At 41.4% G+C, this 21131-nt stretch overlaps 1 protein-coding gene across 4 annotated transcripts in view; it reads right to left on the minus strand.

Moving 5' to 3' along the window:
* C8H12orf4 (chromosome 8 C12orf4 homolog) overlaps positions 1 to 21131 on the minus strand; it is a 41255-nt gene that overhangs the window by 9380 nt on the left and 10744 nt on the right. For all 4 annotated transcript variants that reach the window (XM_027428344.2, XM_027428346.2, XM_027428345.2 and 1 more), the window contains 7 exons: positions 18717 to 18816; positions 18504 to 18625; positions 14869 to 14975; positions 14347 to 14544; positions 13525 to 13653; positions 8988 to 9062; positions 2991 to 3193 (listed from right to left, as the gene is read on the minus strand). In XM_027428344.2, the coding sequence (XP_027284145.1) occupies positions 2991 to 3193; positions 8988 to 9062; positions 13525 to 13653; positions 14347 to 14544; positions 14869 to 14975; positions 18504 to 18625; positions 18717 to 18816 (934 nt within the window). The remainder of the gene's footprint in view (positions 1 to 2990; positions 3194 to 8987; positions 9063 to 13524; positions 13654 to 14346; positions 14545 to 14868; positions 14976 to 18503; positions 18626 to 18716; positions 18817 to 21131) is intronic.

The raw sequence follows: 21131 nt of genomic DNA on the forward strand, positions 1-21131 counted from the left end.
ATTCCTGCTACTATGTGGGTTCTGGAGGTCACACTCAAGTTGTCAGGATTGGCAGCAGGCACCTTTATCCAGTGAGCCATCTCCCCAGCCCTTAGTCCTCCCCGCCCCCACCTCTTTTAAGTGAAAATCAGGGAGATTCTTGCATGGAAAAGGGCATAAGTTACTGAGAGTACATGGGCAGCTTTCAGGTGCGAGAAATGTTGTTCTGTGTATGATTTGGGTATGAGTTACAGAGGTACAGTCTGTGAAAATCTGAATGGATGCTTGTATACTCTATATGTATGTACTCCCTTCCTTCCTTCCTTCCTTCCTTCCTTCCTTCCTTCCTTCCTTCCTTCCTTCCTTCCTTCTTTTCTTTCTTTCTTTTTTTGATTTTTCAAGAAAGGGTTTCTCTGTGTTGCTTTGTAGACCAGGCTGACCTCAAACTCTCTGCCTCCCTAGTGCTGGAATTAAAGGTGTGTGCCACCACTACCCGGCCTGTACTCATTTCTAATAGCAATTCTAATAGCAATTACAAAAGTTCCATGCCCCAAAGGATTCCAGCAGTTAACAGTGAACAAAAGGTAAGTGGGGAACTCAAAGTTCCTGACTTGCAGATCCATCCACTTTAGGTTAGACTGCAATAGGACAGTGTTAAATCACAGACAGATAAAACCACATGTTTCCCCCTAAAGTGAGTTTTGTTTTTCATTTCCTTTTTCTTTTAAAGCTGCAAACAATTCCATAGTTCTCTTGACTGTCATGGCTATCAGGGAATATTTCAGACATCACTATTACTTTGACAGTGTGACGTATGGCAACCACATCCCATAAGCCTGTTTGCTAGGGGAGGAGAAACACCATCTGAGAAGACTTTGGGATCCCTGCACAAAACCTACCACACACCTCTATATCCTGGGCTGTGCCATCTGAGTTTGTCAAATAAACTTCCCGACCTTGAAGGATGTTTAAATACAGCAGATGGGAGGCCTGTGGCTCAATCTACTTTTGTGAATTAAATTGGACACTTCCGAAACAAACTTAATGTTCTGCAGCTGGCTGTCCTAGTTTGAAGGGCAGCTTTTGTAACACCGTGGGAGAGGGAACCCTGTCGTATCAGATGTCTGGAAGTCAATCTGAACTGAGTGACTTTTGGAAGCTGTTTTTGAGGTTGTTTCCCACCTACGGATAACCATTTTTATAAGCTGGTTAACCAGGAATCCAGCTGCAGGAATGTCTGATGTTTCCTTGTGGCAGGAATTCATCCCAGTGACACTCCCTAAAGACCCTTTTATAGATGACTAGTTAGTGAGGATCACTAAGCCATTCTCCACAGAACTAAAGTTTTATAAAGCATTTTTCATCTCTCCTGATGTCACCCAGGGAGAGTGAGGCTAGAGGAGAGTGAGGGAAGTGAGAATAGAGACTCCTGGGGCTGGCACCATAGGAAGTACACAGTCCTCTGTACTAAAACAGCACTGTGCTCACTGGGCAAAGACCTCAGACTAGAGTGTAAGCTGGAAATCACCAAGCAGCCTCACTCACACAGAACTGACTATTTTATTGTCTATATAGGTTGCAAGGTTAAAACTAGGCCTTTTGAAATACAATCAGTCTGAATGGAGGCTTAGTTCCTTACATACCCTTCTATAACACAGCATTTTGCACAATGTTTTATTTTGGTAATAAATTTGGAGTTTTTTATGTCAACTTGACACAAGCTAAAGTCATCTGGGTAGAGGGAACCTCAATTAAGAAAATGTTTCCATAAGATCTGGTGGTAGGCAGATCTTTAGGGTATTTTCTTAATAAGTAGTTGATGGGGGAGGGCCCAGCCCATTGTGGGTGGTGACATTCTGGGCTGGTGGCCCTGGTTTCTATAAGAGAGCAGGGGGAGAGAGCCCTTGAGCATCAGCTCCTGCCTCCAGGTTCCTGCACTCTTTGAGTTCCTGTCCCGACTTCCTTCATTGAGGAAGTGTGATGTGGAAATGTTAGCCACATAAACCCTTTCTCCCACGTTACTTTTGGGGATGGTGTTTCATCACAGCACTAGTAACACCAACCAGGACAGTTATCAAATAATCAAGCTTCCTTCCTGGCATTATCATGAGTTTGAGGCCAGCCTGGGCTACATAATGAGTACCAGGCCAGCCAAGGCCACCAACCAAGACTGCCTCAAATAAACAAATGAATAAAATATAAATAAATACCCACACGTCCTTTACCCTTTCCCCAAATAAAACCAAACATGTGCCCATGCCTGCTTGACAACTCTGTATCTGCTTGTTCTGAAGAAGGGCTTACTTGCTTACAAGGGGGACTCCCACAAAAGGACTTATCTGCATATACATGGGTTGAGGCTCATTGTTCCTTTAGCTTATTTGAAGTTGAATTTTAGACTTTATTTGATTTTTAGAGCTTATTTCCTATACTTAGTTTTCACATGAGTGAAGGAAGACAGTGAAAGGGAAGCAACCACAGAAACTTTATGCAACTAAAAATATCAAATAAATCAGCACCTAGTAAAATAAGTATATGGTTTTGCCACATCTTAATTGTATAAGCCAACATCTGTACCCCCAATAAGACATCCTGGACAGACTGGCTTCTTTCTGCTGTCTAGAGTCTCTTTCCATTGCCTACTAATGCATATTCAGAAAATGCAGATGTATCATTGACCAAAGGCAAGTGTACATGTGAAGGTAAACCTCAGGCTTCCTAAAGTAAAGCCAGAGAAGGAAGGGGAAGGGGGGGAGGGGTGGGGAGAAGAGAGGCTGGAAGACACGCTTCTTATCCAAAGTTAAAGATTCTCTTGAATTCCTTGTTTACTAATATCAGGCGACACTATAATTTTTCTGAGCATTTTTCATTGTTTTACATGTCTCTTAATTCAACTGATGAGACAGGAGATACAAAAATCCACCAGTTAAAAGAAAAGGCACCCTTTAAAATGCAGGTTGTTAAGAGTGTTGCTATGTAACACTCAGCCGAGGTCAGGGCTTTCTGCTTACCTCTGACATATCATGCACCAGCAAGAGAGGGATGCTTATTGTTGTGACATCGTGGGTACAGCAGACCTTGAGTATATTTCGGAGTCCCATAATAGCAGGGTCCCGAGCAGTGATATTTCCCGATTTCACATTGTCATCCACACAGAGATGGAAAGCAACATGGATTTCCGAGAGATTAGAATGGCGTGTAATATAAAATTCTCCTGTGAACAACAAATGCAGCCATGACTTTCAAATCATGAGTCTCACTCGCCCACAGCTTTATAAATAATTATGGGGGAAGCCAATGTGTTGACTGGGTATCGGGAAGCAATCCCCGCTTCTTAGTCTCAGAGAAAAACGATTAAAATAAGAGATAATAAATAGCCAATTTGTAACGATGGTCACAAAGCACATGAAGTCAGCTCTGGGATAATAGGTGAATGAGTGTTTATAATCTCTACTCAACATAAAATGTCAAGTTTACCATGTGAAAATATGTGACTCGGCTACTTGCCTCCCTGCATCCTACGCTTGCTCGCACAGCTCAGCTGACTGACTGGCCAGTCTCTGCTTATTGGCCTCTCAGATCAGAAATCCAGAAACTGCACTTAATTCCCTTCTCCATTCTCTATCCCCACCCACAGATCTCTTTGTTCTATTCCTGCCTGACTATAAGCCTACTTCTTCACTGGTCCAAAGTGATTTAAATACACTGTGTATCACTCTCTCTTAAACACATTCAGCAGTTGAAAACAGCCAGCTCTTTACTATGACCCACAGGCCTTTCTCTTCAACACCCCTTTACCCCATCTCTCTTCTTTGTTCTAGCCACACAACCTTTGTTCAGCTCTAAACACCCGTGGAGCTTTCTCCCAATTCAGGCTGATGCCCAAGAGGCCCTTTTCCAATATTTTCGCATGGTTGACTCTACCAGTCACATGTCAACTCAAATGTCACCTTCTTAGAAAGGCCCCCTTGACTAGCCTATCTGACACAAGACTCTTCCACCCGTCACACAGTTTTTACTACCATTCTGTTTTACTTTCTTCTTTACAATGACATCCTATTATTTGCATAGATTATGTTAAAGAGAGTACTATTTATGGTTCCCAGATAATGAGAGCCTTTTCTATCTTAATAATCCATCTCTGGCACAGAGAAAGTTCTTGATAAAGATTTGCTGAGTGCATAAATGAGTGTTTCAAGTGGACTGCTGGAGTGGTGTTTCTTAAACTGTAAAATCCAGGCTTCTTACAATCATTATTTTTCTTATGCAGACTAATAGCCAAGAAAATTTCATCAGCCTTTATTCTGTCAATAATGAGTAACATAGGAAATGCATGTAAATCCAGGTTTAAATCCATGTTTATATATGTGCACATCTCAGTAGAAACTCTGCCCTGTCCTCCCAGAGGTTTATTTTCACTCTTCTACAATTAGCCCTTGCCCTCAATTTCACTCATCTTTGATTCCAATTACATTAGAGTTTTATTTTTAAAACCTAACATACTTGTATTCAAAAATACTTAGGCCCTACCAAGAGCCAGGGAAGAAATGATGGCACAGTTATGAAGTTGAGCATGCTGGAGAAATCCCTAACCTGATGAAGGGGACACACCAGAGTTCAGGGCAAGCAACAGATTATAGTTCTTCAAAGAAACAATGGGCTAAGCTTTACAGGACTGACAAATACAGCAACCCATTTGGTCAAACAAGTCCATATGGAGTAGTCACTGGAATACCACAGAAGGAAAACCACCAGTTAGAGTACAGGATCGACTGAGCAGATGGACATACCAATAGAGAGGGGTCTTAATTCACTTGAAGATAGTCTGTCACCTTGTGGGACAAAACTTCACCTTGGGAAATATGCAACTGTACTGTGAACGCTATCACTTTATAGTTGACCTGACAATTCAAGCAAAGGCAAAGTATCTTGCTGGCTTAGGCAATATCTGTCTAGTATTGTCTTTATCAAGAACAAACTGTATACTAACTCCCATAGAGACTCATTCTATATAGAAGTGTGGTTTAACATATTTTAAGGTAAGTATATTCTAGAGAATAGTACTAATACACTAAATTGACTAGTAGTCATTATTTATCTTGTGAAGTTGGCAAAATTTTTTAAAGTATAAACTGATGTATGAATGTTTCATTTGCCTTTTCATTGAAATTTTGCAATTTTGCAGTGAACAAAACTTCAACTATCAAAAACAGTTGAGAACAAGTTATAAATTACCTTTTATAGATGAAATTTATCTTAATAAAAGTTACAATTTGGTGGCTTAATATTACAAAATAGGTTCCTCTATTTGGCTACTTACTAACTGTTAGGTTTGTGCTTAAATTAAAGGCACGCTCTATGGAACATGAACCATGGAGAGCATAAAGAGTATATTAATCATAGAGTTTATCACAATGGGAGAGCGAGAAATGGAAGAACAGAGTAGGGCAGAGAGAGGGCAGAGAGAGGAGAGGGGTACAGAAGAGCGTAAGAGAAGAGAGTAAGAGAAGATGCAGAGAGAAGAGAAGGGGGCAGAGAGAGGGTAGGTGGGAGAAGAGAAGAGAGTGTAAGTGGGCAGGGTCTGTCTTTTAAAGGGGTCCTCTACACCTGGGTGCAGACTTAGTTCCCATGGAAGCCTGGGCTGACCAGGGTACTGCCTGAGTGGATTCTGCCAGGTAACGGGGCGGGCCAGCATAATGCCTGAACCTTTCAATCCCACCTTTACTTATTAGGCGCCAAAAATGTTATTCTTTTGTTTAAATTAGAAATGAAGACGAAGAAGAGGTGCAAGATGAGACATGAGATTATTAATCAGTTTATTATAGGCCCGGGAAAGCTAGCAAGAAAGAAATAGAAGAACAGAACAGGACAGAGAGAGAAAGAAGAAGCAGAGACAGCAAAGCAGGGAAGTTGGAACTTTTAAAGGAAGACCGTGCATGTGCACTGAGGTTCCACGCATGCCCAGATTCCTCGCAGGCTGCAGGCTGTAATGCTTGGAGGGTGATGTGGTGCTGGCATGCCCCAACTGTTGTCAGGGGGTGGGGCCTGTCTCTTAAAGAGGTAGAGCCGATCAGCATTAAAGCCTCAACCTTTCATTAACCTCTTCATGTTTTAAATTTCATTTTCCTGGGGCTGGAGAGATAGCTCAGTGGTTAAGAGTACTAGCTGTCCTTCCAGGGGACCTGGGTTCAATTCCCAGCACCCACATAGCAACTTACAACTGTTTGCAACTCCAGTTCCAGGGGATCTGACACCCTCACACAGACATACATTCAGGCAAAACACCAATGCACATAAAATAAAAATAAATAGATCATTAAAAGGTAAAATTCATTTTCCTTTTATGAATACCAATGGTATTTTGTTTATTAAAATCTAAACTAAATCAATCCAGGAATACAGAAAGGGAAGACTTGTTTTTAGTATTTATATGAGATAGAAAATGTGGTTAAGAAAAATGCTTTGTAGAAGTACTTTGGCCAGGTTAGATGGCTTAGTAGATAAAGGCATTTACTACCAACAGTGATGTCCTAAGCTGATCTCAGGTCCCACATGGTGGAAGAAGAGAACTAACACCCACAAGTTGTCCTCTGACCTTTACATGTGCACCATGGCATGTGCACACACACCAACAAAGGCAGAATACAGACACAGGCACGCATACACACACATCTCAATAAATGTAACAAAAACATAGAGTATGTAATATGGTTTTACACCTCAGAATCTTTAGTGACCAATGTATATAAGCTGTACCTCGAGATGCCTCTCACAGGACCAGGGAAAAACTCTTCTTGAAAAACAAACAAACTAGAAAAAGGACATGAACAAGGGACAGGGATAGAGATATGAAACAAGCTAGTCAAAGAGAAAGTAAAAAGGAAATCATCTGGAGATGGCAATGAGAGACACGGATTGCTTGTGCTTGTCAGACAGGAGTCCACCGTAAGAGGCAGTGGTCTTCTGGGTCCTGTGACGTGTCTGCCTCTGAAATGCTGCTGATACTGCAGCGGATGGGACTCCCAGCACTGGGTTTGTGCTGTGGGCCAGCAGGAGGGGTGGGGTGGCTTAGTGAGCCAGTCAGGTGCTCCTAATCCCCAACCTGGCACTGCTGCATTTGACCTTACATGACTTGCCTCTGGTCTCATTTTACCCATTAACAAAATGGGGCCAGTCTAGGCACTGGCAGCAGTAACAAATCACTAAGCTACTGTAGAGAAGGGTCTAGGCTGGAAGTGAGGGAAATCTGCTGCTCTCCAGCACTCTGGCTGGTGAGAGATCAAATACACTTCAACTTACCTGCACGGTACTTTGTGCAGGAAATGTGGAAATCAGGCCTAACTGCTTTTTTTTTTTTTTTTGACAAAATTGTTGTGAAAATTAGATGACATACGCTGTTAAGTACCTTGTTCATAAAAAAGAAACAACCATTCCCAGGTTAAGGGGAAAGGAATAGGATTAAAAACATACTGTATGAAAAATTTTAAAAATTAAATTTTGAAAAAAGTATAGGAACACAACTAGTCTTCTTCTTGATTTAAAATAAGTTTTGATGTGTGAAGGCACAGATAATGATTCATGGGACTAGGCTCAAATGTAGGTTAAATATAATTTACTTTGGGGAGAAGTCACTTACACAAAAAGCAGATGGCCGCCGCAGGTTCCTGCTCTCAGGATCTGCACAGGCTGCTCCTTGTGACTGGCCGCATGCAACAGGCCAGCTGTCTTGACCCCAGACTTAAAACTCACTCTTGTCACATCTGCACCTGTGGCCACCGCCCAAACGGACATGGCCAGAGCTATAGGTGTGGACCGGGTGGCTATCTCACTACATTGATGGAGATACTTTTCATGTCAATATGTGGCTATGGAATTCAGATGCTGTCAGTGTGTGTGTGGGGGGGGGGAGTTTAACACTCCTTTCCTAATTCAGACTTGAGGCATATCTGTCCTTGTTTAGTGGTAATACTGATACCAACTCATAGCCTTTTTTTTTTTCTAAAGGAAGGAAAGAAGGAAGGAAGGAAGGAAGGAAATAAATAGAACAATAAAGATATAGGCACTTCCAAAACAGCAACAGCGAACACACTCCTAGAAAGCCACAGTGTGATGACTCAGGCCATGAGTCTATGAAGAATAATAGATAAATGGTCTCCTGCTCCACAAAGGGGAGGAAACAGTTTGTGGTGATTCTAAATGTTATCCACGAGGGCAGGGGATGTGAAGGTGGGGGGAAGTTTGGAGGCTGATGGCCACAGTCTGATATGCTGTGCTCTAAGACGAACGCAGAAATGGAAACGACTTTTCCTTAAATTAGTGACATGGCCTGCATGTTCAAGATCTGTGGAAGGAAATGTGAGAAACTACCTTAAAAGAAAACTATCAAGGAAGGACTATTTTTAATCCTGTAAACCCTGCCGCTATGTTTAAGAGTTCACATTTAAAAGCACACACAGGGCTTCCATGTGGTGCCTGGGCATGTGGCTGACTACAGGAACCAGCAAGTGAATTCAACCAGAGGGAAGACCGAGAGCTTGAGCTGCAGCTGTTAGATGCATCCAATAACAATGAGAGAAAGGAAGACACAGAGGCAGAAAGACATGAGGGGAGAGGTGAACAGGTGACTGCATCAAATGTCCCTGCTACAATTTCAACCATGTTCATCACTGTGCACTACGGCTTATATCTTAGAGTTCAAAACGCCTCTCAGCTCATTCTTTAGTAACTAAGAAACAATGTCTAAGAGCACATTAGGAACCTAAAGTCATGAAACTTACATATAGCTTTTTAGAGTTTCCTCTATGGATCTAGAAGTAAGTCATTACTAGTATAAAAATGAGGCTTACATTGGAGAACATCTGTGAATGTATATTATACAGACACAAGTACTGTTTCAAAGGGCATGGCCAAACATTTTATAAATGAAGACCATAAGAATGCATGTTTCAAATCTACCATTTTAATGTATGTGACTATAAGAAAGCAATAATTTAAAACATGATACTTACCAGGTAAAATATTTAAATAGTTTCTCTCAGAATTCTTAGACTTCTCATCACTTCCGCCATTTTGGTTTCCAGAATCTATTCATAAAGAAAACACAACACAAAGGAATAGTGCCACATACAAAACTCTATTAGCCCTACCCTTTCAAAACAACCACAATAGCAGAAGTGTACAATGCCTCGACATGCCTGGCATTCTGCTCCATGTTTCACATGCAACTTACAAATGTATGAGCTCTGTCACCAGACACGTGGGAGGTGGGGAATGATGTCCTCCTCCCCTTCCTCCTCTGCTCCCTCCTCCCTCACTTTCTTTTTCCTTGTGGGACTCAGGGACTCACTGTAATTTAGCACATCTTCTCATTTTATAGACAAGAAAAGGAAGGCTTTGGTAAGTCGCTATATAAGCAGGGGTGCCCAGGTAAGTGGTGGGACCAGCCTTGACCCCACATGGTCTCAGGCACGTTAGACTTGCCAACACTCTACTTTCCTTCTGAGAGTTCAGGGTACTAAGTTAGCTGTGCATAAAATAACTTCATTAGATGGCTGTGGTGTGGCCATCTTTATTTTTAGACGCTGACTCACTGCTGTTGATATAACCTGCTCTGGACCAGATAGACAGCTAACACCATCAAGAATCATTTTCTATTCAGCACATTCCTACAATTTACTGTCTCATCTGACACTATATACAACTGATTTCAAGCAAATATGTGATACTGTTTCAAGTAGAACTTTTTTAGACAGTCAATAGTTTTTCTTTTTTAAGGCATGATACTTTTCTTAGATGGATAAATGTTGATTAATGAGAGACATTTTGATTGAGCATCCATTAAGAATGAACACATTATTTACATACATGCATATATTTTAATAGAGGCCATTAAAAATGAACACATTATTTACAAACATGCATGTATTTTAATAGAGGAGACACCTGGATTTTATAAGAATTCTCTTGTCACAAATACAAAATGAGTTCTGCCTTTCAAAGTAGCTGTTTTTCAGAGGCTATCTACTTATTCAAATTGAATTAAAAACTATTTTAGAATCTATTTTTGAAATGGTATTCCATATTACAAAACAGTCAGATCTTCAAATGACTGAACAGTATATACCAAAACATCAACTCTAAAACATTATCTGAACACACCTAACTTAATAGTGTCACCTAGTACTACTGACAGCACACACACACATTTTTAAGAAAGAACTAGCAGAGAAAGTGTGAACAGAATAGGTATACAGAAGTTTCTGAACTGTTTGAATGAATATTTTGTGTAACAGAGCAGAGCCTGGCAATGGACATGCTTAGATCAGCAGTGGGTCACAGCACGGAATGCAAGGAGCAAATACTCTAATCTGACCGTACAGGGAATGAACAAACAATCCCTAGCAAAGAAACAGGACCCAGGGAACAACACAACACACCAATTGGTTGTCCAATGCCACACACACACACACACACACACACACACACACACACACACACACACACGCAAATACATACATGCATGCAATAACAACTGTGTAAAAAGAGACCATGAATGTGAAGGAAAGCATGGAGAGGTATATGGGAGAATGGGAAGGAGGAAAGGGAAGGGAGAAGTGTTGTAATTAAAATACAATCTCAAAATAAAAAAAAGAGAAAAAGGAAACAATAGAAAAGAGCTCACAGTCCACTTTCCTGTCCAGGTTTTAATGAGTAACATCTTTCATGGTAACATGAAGAGGTTGTGTGTGTGTGTGTGTGTGTGTGTGTGTGTGTGTGTGTGTGTGAGTGTGTGTGTGTGTGTGTGTGTGTGTGTGTGTGTGTGGTGTGTGTGTGTATGTGTGTAATGTTCATAAAACAATCTTTGCCTTTTATCGTCAACTGGAGAAATATAATGAATATAACAATCACAGTAAAAAATGAATGAAACAGAATAAACAAGTGCTTGTATGTCATGATGTAAATATGAACAAATATGTAGTCACGTGCAGAAAAAGAATACTCAGAAAGTGCTCTCACAAGACTTTACTACAACACACAAGTGCCTTTAAGGCTGAGGGAAGAAGATCCCAGGTTTAAGGCTAGCCTGTGCTACAAAGTGAGTCCTGGGAAAGTTGAGGATATACTGAGCCCCCCATCTCAGAACAAACAACAAGAAAGGATAGCTATCTTTTATAAAATGACTCATTCTGCTGACTCGTTTAAATCACAATGCAGTTGCTATAACAAGAACGAAAAACCACGCCATACACAGGCTGCCCTGACACAGGCGGTCTAAAAACTTCCTGTCTTGTACCGAACACTGTCTCTCATACAGACTCAAGTCCTCCTCCCTCTCCACTTACAATCTCAACCTTCACGTTTTCCGTCAATACCAAAAATGGCATTAAATATTCATGGAAGGAGCAGGAAGGAGGAAAGAGAAAAGTGACACAATTATGTTTTAATTAAAATGCATATGTGAAGGATATTCCTGACCCCACCATCACTAGCTGAGTGAGGTGGAGAGACGGAAACAGAATGAGAGGACGCACTGAACTTCTCTGCAAAGTCCTGGTATACTGGCCTCCGGATTCTTGGCTTGGTTCTGAAATGTAACACATGCTGCCACAGCAGAGCCACAGTTACCTTGGGTAAAGAGATAAGCCAGGGAGCAGCGGCTGGCATTGTAAACATTAAGTGGAGTACATGCGCCCTGTGACCACAGGCATGCTTACTCCAAGTGTGCCATGATTCGTGCACAATGTTACTCGTGCACTGCTACGTACAATAAAAGATGAGGACTAAATACCCCCTAGTAGGGAGCTGACTGGTACCAGGCACCCTGCAATGCACTACTACACAACAGTGAAGACAGGAAGGGGCTTTCCAGACTGATAGATGACTTCCAGTGGCGTCCTTAGTGCAAGAGCAGCACATGGAACGGTGTACATGCACACTGTCTGTGTGTAGACAGGAGAACTAGACACAACATGCTTCTATGAACATGAGTAGATCTTCAGGTACAAGCAGACAGCACAGAAAGGTGGGGCAGCGGTCCACTTTCCTCTGCGGTTTTCCTCTCTGGTTTTAGTTAGCCACCATCAACCGTGGTCCAGAAATATCAAACAGAAAATTCCTAAGATAAATAACCCATAAGTTTTCAAATGCCTGCCATTCCAAATAATAAGATGAAGTGTCACGGTGTCATACACTGTTTCGTTCAGGACATGGCTTGCCCCTTGACCAGTGTGTTCAGTGTGCATCCTACCTGCCCACCTGTCAGCTGGAAGCTGTGTGGTCAGATCAAGCGTCAGAATCACAGTGTGCTCAGATAGCTTGTGTCTCACTTAATGGTGGCCTCGAAGCTTGAGACCAGTGATGGGACAGTTCAGACGTTACAAAGAGAAGCCACTGAAGTGCTTGACTGGGGTGAAGGGTAAAAACGTGTCTGTTATGCAGTGTAGGAAAACTACAGTGGGTGCAGGGTTCGCAGGGCGTGTGGTTCACAGCATCCCTTGGTCCAGAAGGAAGCGTGTCACTCATGATAGTCTTGCAGGGTTGAACTAACAGGATAGAGTGATGCTAACAACGAGGAAAGGAAGAAAGAGGGAGATTGGTCAAGGGATTTGCAGTTTGTTCCACAAGCTGAGTAAGTTTTGGAGAGCTGATGCATAAAACCAGTACATGACTATGAACCACTGCATATGTGAAACTTATCAAGATATATAATACATCCCCACGTGTTCTCGCCGCAGGGAACTAAGTAGCAGCCTCTCAGGTGACGTGTTGCTTAATTTGAGGTGATCAGTGCTGGCTGTGATTTGAAGACCTAATATCCCTCATTGGCTCGTGATTTAAATGCCGGCTTTCCAACAGCGGCACTATTTTGGAAGGTTCTGGAAACTCAGAAGTTGGGGCAGAGGTGGAGGAAGTAGGATAATTATAACGAATACGTCAATAAATTTAAAAAACATTTCCAACAAAATTTCTAAGTAATTTGAAAGGATGTTATACTGTGCATAAAAATAGGGAGGAAAAGCCATTCAAAGACACCAGTTCCTTTCTTTCTTTTTCTCTCTTTCTTTTTAGGAAAATGAAAATGACCCTGAAGTCAAAAAATCAGTGACAGAACAGGGTTGTACCCAGTGGAACAGCCCATGCGAAGCCCATGAAAGGCCCGGCAGTCAATCCCTAGCACAACAAGAAAATAATAAGGAAAGGTTTGCTTTTGTTCCACTTGAACTCTGAGTTCGCTGCTCTTGGTAGAAATGATTCTGTACATTTGAGATGGTTGGGATCAGAAGACCAACTTTTCAAAAGCTCTTACTTTAACTATGGCAATGACATTTTAAAATGGTTTTCACTAGGATCCTGAAAGAAAATCAACCAAAACAAAGAAGGAGGAGGAGGAGGAGGAGGAGGAGGAGGAGGAGGAGGAAGAGGAGGAGGAGGAGGAAAACTGGAAATAGAATCCAAGCTTCTGAAGATGTTAAATTTTATTCTTAATTTTTCTTCCCCCAAGTCCCACCACTAAGAACTTCTGCTTGTCTCTGAGGCTGTACTGACCACGTGCCTCTTTGCACTTGCTCCTGCGCTGGGTTCTGGCGTACAGCGCCACCTGCTGGACTACCTCCAGTTGCTCTTCAATCCGTGGAAAGTGGAAGTCTGTGCATTCTTGGCAAACCGTGGCAAAATCTAAGGAATCCATCAAATATTTATCAATTACTTATAGAAAAATAGATCTGAGAGCATAAAGATTGCAAATATGATTTGTTTTTTAATAGCTGCACATTAAGTTAGAGTACAATGACTTTCATCATCAACACTTTACTCACAGGAGTAAAAAATCAGTCAAGCATTCTAATACAACTCCAAGTCACCTTTAACCGACACTTTGATTACAATCTACCCACAACCTCTGTAAACCATAAGAAGTGTTGGTTCTGTTTAACCTGGAAGGAATAGGAGACACTGGGTAAACTAAGCTCACTCAGCCTGGAATAAGAGTCTTCTTCCATAGGAGCACTATACATGCTATTTTAGGAAGAACTGAGTATCAATGAGTTGTTTATGGTTGGGAAAGTAGTCAGGGCTGCGTACTGTGTTCACAGTTCACTTTAATTTGAAATGGCCAAGATGGGCTATGTGTGCGGCTTGATGTACTGAAACACTGCAGCCATTTAAAACTGCCGAGTTTCTCATAATCCCTTCTAAAAATGGTTTTATTTGAAAGCTGCATGTGGTGGATCAGATCTGCTAGTCCAGCACTTAGAAGCAGAGGCAGGAAGACTGTGTTGAGTTCAAGCTCAGCACGGTTACAGTGTGGGATCCCTCTCCAGAAACGGTTACTAAGAGAAACTGATGGGATAAGAATGTACGTTTCCTTACCTCTTTTGATGCCGCTATAAGAGTTAATTCGATTATCTACTAGTAAAACTAGGCCGCAGAGAGACGTGGAGTACAGTGACAGCGCTGTCTGGAGCCGGTGGAGTTTCACACCACTCCCAGGAGTTCTTTTATGCTTGCAGAAGTCTAGCATGTCTGCTCTCAGCAACCTCAAATTGTGCATGGTCTTTAACTGGGCTCCTAGGGATGAACAACCGTTGCAGAGAGATAAGGAAACAGCTACAAAAATCCTGTAACAGACACAAACTTCTGTGGCAAGACTCGAGATAAACCAGGCAATAACTAATGACGGGCCCTCAGCTTCACATCTTACTAGCCATCATAATTTGCCTGCAAATATAGAAGCGGAAGCTCAGAGCACATAGCACACACGCTCCAGGTCTCGTGGAGAGGGAGGGATGTGACTTGAGATTAGGAATACTGGGTAGATTCTGCGCACATGCAGGGGTGTGCACCCTGAGGAGAAGCCGAGAAGCTCCTTATAGCTGTTAAAGGCTTCCATACCCAAGTGAATGGTGAAACTCTCCTCCAACTTCCTTTGCTCCTCATAGATCCTTCCAACGGCATCTGCAGATTCTCTGAACTGGTTTGGCTGAACTTTAATTTCTTCACTGAAATTAATACAATTATTGTTATGTTCTCATTACATATTCATCAGAATTTTTTTTTTCTTAGAGGAAAATAAGTTCACCCTGAAATGAGAGAGAACTGAACAGCTGACTGCGGAGCTTAATTTATTCCTAAACTCACCCTTAATCCATGGTGACAAGTAAAACCATAAGCAGCAACAGGTTCTAAAATCCCCACTTGTGCTTCCATTTCCTCACAGTAAGCAACGCGGATTGTTCTCTTCAGTCATTACAATATCAACTGACACATTGCCACTTAATATTTCCTAGTGGCTTAAAAATGAGTCAGGGATTAACTGATGAACTAATATGCAAGACCTTTAAAAGTCACATTGAACATATTTAAAAGCATACAATAGTTCTTGTGACAAGGCTAATTATAAACAAAATAATAAAATAGATGGCGTGACAGCAACGAAGATTAAAAACTAAAACATTGGGCTGTTGAGATGGCTTTGTTTCACAAGTTTGCTGACATTAAGTTCTATATCCAGGCCCACAGTCGGAGGAGAAACCTGACTTCTGAATGCTGTCCTCTAATTTCTAGAAGCTTGCTCACATACACACCTCTCACACACCATGGTGATGATGATCCTAAGACTGATAGCAATCATACATTGTTGTAGTTTTCAAAACCAAAAGGTCATATAAATAATGCAAGCTGTGAAGTTTATGTTGATTCTTCCTGTCTGGCTGTATTTCCACCAGCACTCCCCTCTCACTGGACAAGCTCTCTCTACTCCACTCATTACTGGATAAGCTGCCCCAGAGGAGCTATGACCACATGACTGCTCAAGTCAAGTCCATGGCACAAGGCAATGAAGGAAACCAAATGGCAAAGTGTGGCATGGCCCTCCAAGGAGGGTCAGGAAATACGGGCAGCCTGTTTGCATCAGTGTGCATTTCACAAAGTGCTGTCATGCAAGTCAGTCAACAGCTGAAAATCACACCAGAGTTCTGAAAGGTCATAGGCAGGGTAGCAAGTCACTTTAGAATAGTTAGGAGCCACAAACTTGCGCTCCTGAACTCCTCCCATTAGTCTTCACTAAGTGTGTCCAAGGAAACATGGGGACTGATGATAAGAGAAGCCTCTCTGAATGACTCAAGGCTTGCTCCAGGCTGGAGGAGGACAGACAGACAACAGGTAGACAAGGGCTGGGATGTAGCTCCACGGTAGATGGCCTAACCTACAGTAAGTCTAGTACCAGGTAACAAGATACAAGATTCCATTACTGAGTGAAGAGCAATAGAATAGAGAGGACCCACTCCACTGCACAGGTGTGCAAAGACTACTGGATGCCGGCGATGGAGCAGTGAGCAGAGAGAAACTCTCGCAAACCCTGAGTTCCAAGCCAGGCACAAACAGTATCCAGCTACTACCATAGAAAATGAAGCCTACCGGGTACTGAGTGTCTAGATGACAAAATTCAAAGGTCTGCTGCCCTGCTGACAAGATATGAACAACTTTAATAGTGATGGCCTGCTAACTTCTGCACATAATTGCTATTTAGCTAAACTGCTCCCTCCTTCAACAGGGTTGTACTGAGCAGCACCTCGCTATGTAAACCAAGCTGGCCTTAAACGCAGAGATCCGCCTCATGAGTGCTTGGATTAAAGGCGTGTGCTGCCATTCTGCAATATGAAGCAGAAGGAAGAAGAGCTGGCTATGGCAGTACATACCTATAATTTTAAGCACAGAGAAGGCACAAGAAGGAAGGCTGCTGCTAGCTCAAACCAAGCTGGTCTACATGAATGATGAAATCTGCCTTTAAAAGACAGGAGTAATAAAAGGAAAAGATGAGCCACAGAACAGAAGTCAAGTAGCTACAAAACATGTATCTGATGACAAACATGCAGCCAGAGTACAGACCTAACTTTCACAGCTCAGTAACAAGAAAACATAAAGGAGAGACAGATACAAAATTATCACATGAAACATGCTCAACATATTAGCCATCGGGGAAACATAAAGTGACCTTGGGATGAGAGATGACAGTTATGCCCATCAGAAGGGCTCAAAAGCACTGGAAGAGCTGGTGAGGCTGCAGCATAGCTGCCACTCTTGGAGAGGTTGACAGGAGATGGCAAGAGAGAGAGTGCTGAATATAAAGGCAAAGAGGGAATGTCATGTCTTGACTGAGCTGACAGTTCTATGACAGTCTCAATTCTTTAATCTGTGCTCCATTAAAACAGGTAGATTTTACTTCATGTCACTTGTTCCTCAATAAATCTAGTTTTCCAGGAGTTGAAGGCAAGAATTTCTGTTGCTTGAGGAAACACCTACCAAAGATAGTAACAGTAAAAGCGTTGTCCCTGAGGCATAACGGTTTAAAGGCCAGAGTTTATACAGTGAGTTGACTTGCATGTGCAGCCAGAGAGCACAACAGCAAAGGGATGGGTGGCTTTTGTGACAAGGAACTTTTCAGCCTCCTTAAATCCGTGGCTTTGGATACCTTTGCTGGCAACACAGAGTGTGTGATCTACATCTGGGTCAGTGAAGACATTCATGTACAGAAAGCCCAAAGCATGGCTGTTCTAACCCCTGAACCCCACTGCTCTCAAAATGCTGGCTGGGCCATAAAGTACTTAGGTTGTCCCTAGATGACAGGAGCAGTTTGTAGAAACAGTGAAACAAATGAAAGACCATCATATGCAGGGAAAAGGTAATAAAACTGCTGTGGGAAGATTTTACCAACTATTTGTGTGTGTGTGTGTGTGTGTGTGTGTGTGTGTGTAGGCGCATATACAGACAAAGCTGTGCGCATGTGTGGAGCTCAGATCTTCACTATACCAACTGTGCTAGTTCCCAGCCTGACTTAACACATCCATTCATCCCAGTACTTACTGACATTTCATGTGTGCCAGTGTCAAGAGCACTTGGCAAGGAGCTGTCTGAGTATACAAAACAAACAAACAGGAAGGAAGGAAAGAAGGAAGGAGGGAAGGAAGGAAGGAGAAAGAAAGGAAGGAAAAGGAAGGGGGAGAGAGAGAGAGAAAGAGAGGGGGGGATGGGGGAGAGCAGACATATTTCTTATCCTTAAGGCAAGACTAGCAGGACACTGACATCACATGGAGACATGAAGACAGTGGTCATTCAAAGTCAGCCTGGGTCTGTGTTCCAGCGCTTACAGCGTATATTGGCACATTCTGGAAACAGGTTTATTATACTTAGAGATTTTTTTTTTCTCTTTCTGTTTAGTGAGTATCTAGCATTCATCCAGTCATGCCAAGTGGAATACAATTTAATGAAATGAAAGAAAGTGCCTGTAATTCTACCACTTGGGATACCAAGGCTGAAGGGTTTCTCCGAATTCAAGGCCAACCTAGGCTAAATGCCAAGTTTGAGGTCATCAGAGCTACATAAAGAGACTCTGTCTCAAGAAAATAAAAAGTATAAAATCTTGAATTTTCATTGCCAAACAAACATACACAACCAACAAGGCTCAATTCTAGAATAAATATGGACCGTGATGGGCATGAACATGCGTCAGAACAACCGAGGATCAATACCTGAGGGAGCTGTTGTTGGGGTTTTTCAAGTCCTGATGGAGTTTTATCACCCATTCCTGATACTCTTGCTTCTGGATAGCTGTTGATTGTTTCAGCTCATTTGACCACTTATTCTCTAAGTCCTAAACAGAGATAGCCCCAACTGGTCAATTTTTTTCACAAGAAAAAGAAAACACAATTATATATAAGGCCATTATATTTTATTTCACTTACTTGCTGGGATTCAAAATGCTGGGCAGCCAGTGAGTTTACATCTTGATCTGTGAGTGATTTCCCCAATTCCTGCATCACCTTTTCCATTTCAATACCTTGTCTAAAGCATAATTAACAAATTAGATGTATTCATCAAACATTAAGGGTAGATAGACACTTTAGTTCATTTTATAAAATGAAAACATAATTTTTATTTTATGATAGATAATATATCTGAGTCCTTGAAAATGAGTATGCGAATACTGATGAGTATGTCTTAATGTGTCAACCATGTCACGTGTGCAGCCAGACCATGAGCTGAGCTTAATGCATAAGCGGGAGCAGTGGACTGTTTAGTAGTCCCAACCCCTTCTCATTTGCAGAGTTCCTCAACGAAAACACTCTTTATAATCCCAGCCTAAGCAGATTTTCCATGCAAGTATGAGAGCTGACTTGAGATCAATGCTGAAGCTAGTCTATACTATACCCAGAAACTGCCAATTAAGTTTGAAAAGATACACTGTGAAGTAACACAATTACTTTTAAGGAGTGATGTAAATACAACCTGGCTTTGTTTGTACCCTGGTACTACTGTCTTCATTTACCCAAAGAAACAATGTACCGCATGGCTCCCTGCAGAAGAAGCTAATCAATGGTGTTGGAAATACAGACAGTAGTTATTTTCAGTGGAAGTAAGTGGTGACTAGGAAGGCATAAGGATCAGCTTGAACTGAGAAAATTTACTGGGTTGTACTTCTATAATTTATTGTCTGTTCTGACTGCTTGATAATATTAAATTAAATTAAATATTGTAATTCATAGATAATTTATAAATAAATTTTTATATATTATAATTTATAAATTAAATATTATAATTTATATAATTAATTATATATAAGATTATAATATTAAATTAAATTAAAACATAGCTTTTACTACAAATGCATGCAAAGTTTATTCCAAAAGATATTCCGAGGGGATGGGAGATAGCTCAGTTAGATGCTCAGAACTTATAGAGAAGCTAGGAGTTGTGGCCACATCTGTAGCCCTAGTGGTGGGGAGGCAGAGACAGGCAGATCCCTGCAAGGGCACTGGCCAGACATCCTGGTCAAAGAGATAAACTGCAGGTTCAGTGAAAGACCCTGTCTCAAGAAATATTGAGGACAGAGTTTGCGGAAGACACTCAATATTGACCAATGGCCTTTACACACACACACACACACACACACACACACACATGAGCATGCCCGTATGAACATGTACATCTCCACACTCATACATATGCAAGTAAATACAGTAAAAACATATTATAAACAGAATAGAACACAAACAAAGTTTCAGTGTCATTCTAGTTAAATAAATTGTTCTTAAAACCAAGTTTATACTTATTCATAACAAGGAGGACAGATAGATGAAGAAATGAAACTCATACCCAGCTCACACACGTGAATACTTTGACATCTGAAGTAAATATTCAGTAACATTTGGCTCCCACTTCACTACACACAACATAGATGGCCCCATAGACTTTTTGTTTTGTTTGCTTTTTGAGTCAGGGTTTCATTATGTAGCCCTAGGGGCCTCATGTCTCTGCCTCTTGAGAGCTGGGATTACAGGTGTGCACCCCCACTCCTGGCCATTAACATTTTAGATAGTATGAGGCGCCAGGTGAAGATTATGCTTATAAGAGAGATTTTCATTTAGAAACAAAAATGCCTACTAAAAACTTAGATACATATTTGCATTAATATTTTACAAGTGTTCCCTCTAGTGGAAAAGAAGTATTATTGCCATTTTTTCTAAAGTTTAAAGAACTATTTAGAATATGGTTTCATAAAAGCAGCAAATTTCTCACATGAAAAAGACAAAAGAATTAAAGGAGATTTTCATGAACATTTATGTCACTTTGAATGCAACCAGAATGCAAAGAGTTAATCATATAATTAATGACTTAAGATAGTGCCTAGATTAAATTCAAAAGAAAGTCTATTCTATTTCAGATAAATGCTAACTATAGACTGGCTCAGGATATGAGACATGACAACTCTGCAACCTGAATGTCAACTGAAAAATGGCATAACTTCTCCAAAAAAACAAAAACCTATTCCACAATGGAAAAAACACATCAAGTTCTAGAGAGGGTAAATTAGTAAGTTAATTCATTGTCTATGGTAGCACAGGAACTGTATTGAAGAAGTATAAATAAGCAGAACAGGATCACCCCTGATTTTGAAAAGAGAACAGCCTTAGGTGACCAGATGGCCTTTTGAGGGAGGAGCAGGCAGGTTAGAGAAGTCACTGGCTGGGTGAAAGCACTGGTGAGACACAGGAGCCAAGGAGGGTCCTGAGCAGTACAGTTATTCCTTGGGACTCACAGGGCACTGGTCCTAGGCAGAGTATTTGCATTCAACCTATGCGCACCCTCCGGCATGTTTT

This window comes from Cricetulus griseus, chromosome 8, assembly GCF_003668045.3.
Source record: "Cricetulus griseus strain 17A/GY chromosome 8, alternate assembly CriGri-PICRH-1.0, whole genome shotgun sequence".
In the NCBI taxonomy this organism is placed as follows: Eukaryota; Metazoa; Chordata; class Mammalia; order Rodentia; family Cricetidae; genus Cricetulus; species Cricetulus griseus.